General features: G+C 43.4%; 1 protein-coding gene across 4 annotated transcripts; it reads left to right on the top strand.

Annotated features, from left to right (window-relative positions):
* Window positions 1-1215: 1215 nt before the first annotated feature.
* Window positions 1216-3873, top strand: LOC121682205. Of its 4 annotated transcripts, none has more exons than XM_042062255.1 (2): window positions 1216-1283; window positions 1489-3873. In XM_042062255.1, the coding sequence occupies exon 2, from the start codon at window positions 1618-1620 to the stop codon at window positions 3361-3363; it is 1746 nt and encodes a 581-aa protein (XP_041918189.1). In that variant the 5' UTR covers window positions 1216-1283; window positions 1489-1617; the 3' UTR covers window positions 3364-3873. The 4 variants fall into 4 exon arrangements, with proteins under 4 accessions (XP_041918189.1, XP_041918191.1, XP_041918188.1 ...); XM_042062257.1 differs by lacking the exon at window positions 1216-1283 and having other exon boundaries at window positions 1499-2280; window positions 2355-3873; XM_042062254.1 differs by lacking the exon at window positions 1216-1283 and having other exon boundaries at window positions 1499-2802; window positions 3027-3873.
* Window positions 3874-4869: the final 996 nt, after the last annotated feature.

The raw sequence follows: 4869 nt of genomic DNA, 5'->3' as shown, positions 1-4869 counted from the left end.
AAAAGACAACATCCCAACACATGAGGACTTAAAGGAATGGCCTTACCTCAGTGAAATCCACTTACCCCAGATAGACTCTGATGTTGACTTGCTCATTGGAATGAACGCAGCAAATGTGATGGAACCCTGGCAAGTGATCAATTCACAAAAACATGGGCCTTATGCCGTTAAAACCCTGTTAGGCTGGGTGATAAATGGTCCATTGGGAGGATGCAGCAAAGGTGTGGAAATTGCCACAGAGACTGCCAATAGGATCTCCTTGGTCGACCTGCAAGAACTTCTGGTGAGTCAATACAACACAGATTTCAACGAGAAGGCCTATGAAGAAAAAACTGAAATGTCAGTGAATGACAAGAAATTCCTGAACATTGTCAATGAATCTGTGAAAGTGAAAGAGGGTCACTACTGCATTAACTTACCTTTCAAATCAGATAACATCACAATGCCCAACAACCGCGTTGTTGCAGAACAGCGCCTGTTGAATCTGAAAAGGAAGTTCAAAAGAGATCCGTACTATCAAAGGGAGTATACAGAGTTCCTCAGTGATGTCATTCACAAAGGCTACGCTGAAATGGTTCCCTTTGCACAACTGTATAGGACAGATGGAAGTGTTTGGTATATCCCTCATCATGGGGTATATCACCCAAAAAAGAAGACCATTAGAGTAGTCTTTGATTGTGGTGCAACCTTTCAGGGGACATCCCTTAACTCTGAACTACTCCAAGGCCCAAATTTGACGAACACGCTGATTGGAGTGCTGACACGTTTCCGAGAAGAACCAATAGCGCTGATGGCGGACATACAGGCCATGTTCCACCAAGTCCAGGTGACTGAAAGTGACACGGACTTCCTGCGCTTCTTATGGTGGCCACAAGGGAATGTGGATGATGCTCCAGTGGAATATCGCATGACTGTTCATTTGTTTGGTGCAGTCTCTTCACCAAGCATAGCCAACTTTGCTCTCAGAAAGACTGCACAGGACAATGCAAACAACTTCCCTCCTGAGGTAACAACCACAATCATGGAACACTTTTATGTAGATGATTGTTTAAAATCTATGCCCACAGAACTAAAAGCAATGGAACTCATCTCAGACCTCACTGAAGTCTGTCATAGAGGAGGCTTCCATTTGTCAAAATGGATAAGCAACAGCAGAGCTGTCCTTGGTGCTGTTCCACAAGAAGACAGAATTAAAGAGATAAAAGACTACACCTACAGATAGGTCAGTGTTTTGGTCTGACAGCACATCTGTCTTAAAGTATATCTCAAATGACCACACTCGTTTTCAAAGTCAAAGTCAAAGTCAGCTTTATTGTCAATTTCTTCACATGTTCCAGACATACAAAGAGATCGAAATTACGTTTCTCACTATCCCACGGTGAAGACAAGACATATTTTACCAATTTAAGTCCACAGACAAACATAACATTCAAGTAAACAAAAAAGTAAGTAAATAAGAGGGCACATATAATAATGAAAAAAAATCATTTTCATACCTATGTGGCGAATAGGACATCTAGGATTAGGGAGGCTACACAAGTCAGTCAGTGGAGGTATATTGACACAAAGAGAAACCCCGCAGACGACTGCTCTAGAGGTGTGAGCGCAGAGAGGTTCATGAGGAACCCAAGGTGGATCTCTGGACCAGAGTTCCTTTGGTCATCAGAAGAGGACTGGCCGAATGAATCTGTGGACAATGTTGAACTTTGTGAAGATGATCCAGAGGTGAGGAAATCTGCAACAGTGAATGCAATTATGCAGACATGTGAGGAAAGGCCCACAGACAAATTGATCAATCACTTTTCAGATTGGCTGAAGTTGAGAGTAGCTGTTGCATGGATCCTTAAAGTGAAAGAAGCATTAAAACACCTCGTGCAGAAAGGAAATGACTCAAAGAAAGATTGTAAGCAGACTCTAAGGGTAACCAGAATGACAAAAGGGTATGTCAAAGACAACATAAAAGAAGCAATAACGGTGAATGATCTGATAATGGCAGAAAAGGCTATTCTATCGTATGTACAGAAACAAAGTTTCCCTGATGAAATCAACATGCTGCAAGAGGGCGCTTCCAATGTGAAAAAAAGCAGTAGCATATACAAATTGGATCCAGTGCTGGACAATGGAATCCTCAGAGTGGGTGGTCGCCTCAGAAGAACGGCAATGCCTGAGGAAAGAAAACATCCTGCCATTTTGGCCAAAAACCACCACGTGTCCACTCTGATCTTACGCCATGTCCATGCTCAAACTGGACATGGAGGAAGGAACCACATGTTATCCCAGGTGCGTAAAACGTACTGGATTACAAGTGCTAATTCTGCTTCAAGAAAGATTATTTCTCACTGTGTAACTTGCAGAAAGAACAGAGGAAAACCTGGTGAACAAAAGATGGCTGATCTGCCAAGGGAAAGGCTAGTCATGGACTTACCACCATTCTCTAACATTGGTCTTGACTATTTTGGCCCTTTAGAGGTGAGAAGGGGAAGGAGCACAGTAAAAAGGTATGGTGTCATCTTTACCTGCATGACAAGTCGAGCAATACATCTGGAGGTTGCCTACTCTTTAGATACACACTCGTGCATCAATGCCATCAGGAGGTTTCTATGCCGAAGAGGCCAGGCACAACACATAAGATCCGATCATGGCACTAACCTTGTCGGTGCAGAAAGGGAACTAAGAGAAGCACTCAGAACATTAGACCAAAGAAAGATCCACCAAGCTCTGATGAAGGAGGGAGTTCACTGGAGCTTCAACCCCCCCACTGCTTCTCACCATGGTGGGTTCTGGGAACGCCTCATCAGAATGGTAAGGCATATCTTATGTTCAGTCTGCAAACAACAAACACTAGATGATGAAGGCCTAAGCACTGTTTTCTGTGAAGTTGAGGCGATTCTTAACAGCCGGCCTATTACAAAAGTTTCTGATGACCCACACGATTTGGAAGCCCTGACTCCTAATCACATTTTGTTGCTCAGGACTAACCCACTTCTGCCCCCTGGAGTGTTTTCAAGGTCTGACCTTTACCACAGGAGACGCTGGAGACAGGTCCAGTATATAGCAGAGCTCTTCTGGAAGAGATGGCTGCTGGAATACCTACCTCTTCTTCAAGAAAGGCAAAAGTGGTCAAGAGTCAAAAGAAACTTCATCACTGGAGACATAGTCCTAATCGCAGACAACTCAGCCCCTCGCAATTCATGGCTACTTGGAAGAATTTTGGAGGCCAAACCTGACACCAGAGGCCATGTCAGAGTTGTGAAGCTGCAAACGAAGAGCAATGTGCTGGAGAGGCCAGTATCTAAAGTCTGCTTGCTGCTGGAGGGTGATGACACTTCTGTGATGGGTTCAGAACAAGTGAAAAAGGATTAAAGATAAGTGAACTGATTCACTTTCCTTTAATATTTTTGCAAATAATTTAAAATAATTCCGGTGCAAAAAGAAATGGCTCCTTTTATAATTTAATGAATTAATTGTCTTTGCCTCTACAAATACAATTAGGGGCCGGTATGTAGGAGCCAAATTGAACTTCATGTAATTCTTATATTTTCTTTGTTTATTGGCCGGAGTAAGTGTGTGTGTGCATGTCTGTGTGCGTATGTATGTGAGAGTGGTTGATTGGATTGAGTATGGGCACAGGTCTGTCTGTCCCACCTACAGGATCCTGGAGGAGGTTGCTGAAGGTGGAGCCCCAGGGGGATGACCTTAAGAGCTGTAGGCCGCAGCTTGTGGGCGTGGCTGAGAAGGGCATACAGTCTTTTGACCGTGCTGCTGTGCTGACTTTGGACTTGGACTTAATAGAAAGCCTTATAGTGTTTACTTGTTTTACTTTACCACAACTGTCAACAATAAATGGTCAGAAGGGACCGACTTGGAACAAAACCACTACTCCTCATCATTTAACACGCGTCAAGACTAGGATCCACTCAGCCACAAGTGGTAGACAAAATAGGAAAAACTTATACGCTACTACAGTGGGTATGGTACTGGGTGGTGGGTATGGTACTGGGTGTGGTGGTACGGGGGTGGGTATGGTACTGGGTGTGGTGGTACGGGGGTGGGTATGGTACTGGGTGGGTTCAGTACTGGGTGTGGTGATACGGGGTTGGGTATGGTACTGGGTGGGTACAGTACTGGGTGGGTGCTACACATTGGTAGTGAGATTCCCCCTTCACTGTGAATGTATATAAATGCAATGATTTGTGTTGTTGTGCACACATACTTCTAGGAACACACACACACACACACACACACACAACATACATTATTCCACTGATTGGTTGAATCTCCCATTGTCCTACGTAATTTAGAATGACCATTAACCGTATGTTATTTGCACATCTATGAAGTAGATCCATTTTTTTTGGCCGTATCACACTTGTATATTAATTCGCCGAACTCGTTGTGAAGTTTAAATGAACTGTCACGTTGCATCTGAGCTGTAAAATGCAGACGTTCAGAACATAGCAACATTGTAGCATATGACGGAGGTGGCTTTTAGCTAGATGGATGACAGCAGGCTAAGTAAAATAGCGATGTTTCAAAGCTAAAGTTCATCAGAATCTTGGGATACGCCCGCTTGACAACGGGAGAGATAGAACTTTAGCATTTGACATTAATTTCTGTGAACAGACCACCGTGTCATCAAACACATGCATCACACACACACACACACACACAGAAATACAGACAAACACATGCATAGACACACACACAAACACACACAGAAATACAGACAAACATATGCATAGACACACACACACAAAAATACACACAAACACATGCATAGACACACACATACACAGAAATACAGACAAACACATGCATAGACACCCACAGAAATACACACATACACAGAAATACAGACAAACACATGCA

This window comes from Alosa sapidissima, chromosome 14, assembly GCF_018492685.1.
Source record: "Alosa sapidissima isolate fAloSap1 chromosome 14, fAloSap1.pri, whole genome shotgun sequence".
In the NCBI taxonomy this organism is placed as follows: Eukaryota; Metazoa; Chordata; class Actinopteri; order Clupeiformes; family Clupeidae; genus Alosa; species Alosa sapidissima.
The sequence above is the reverse complement of the archived record's forward strand: the minus strand, read 5'-3'. Positions and strand labels throughout refer to the sequence as shown.

Bases quoted from the DNA above. Each gene is read 5' to 3' on its own strand.
- LOC121682205 (XM_042062255.1), top strand. From the start codon at position 1,618: ATGAGGAACCCAAGGTGGATCTCTGGACCAGAGTTCCTTTGGTCATCA.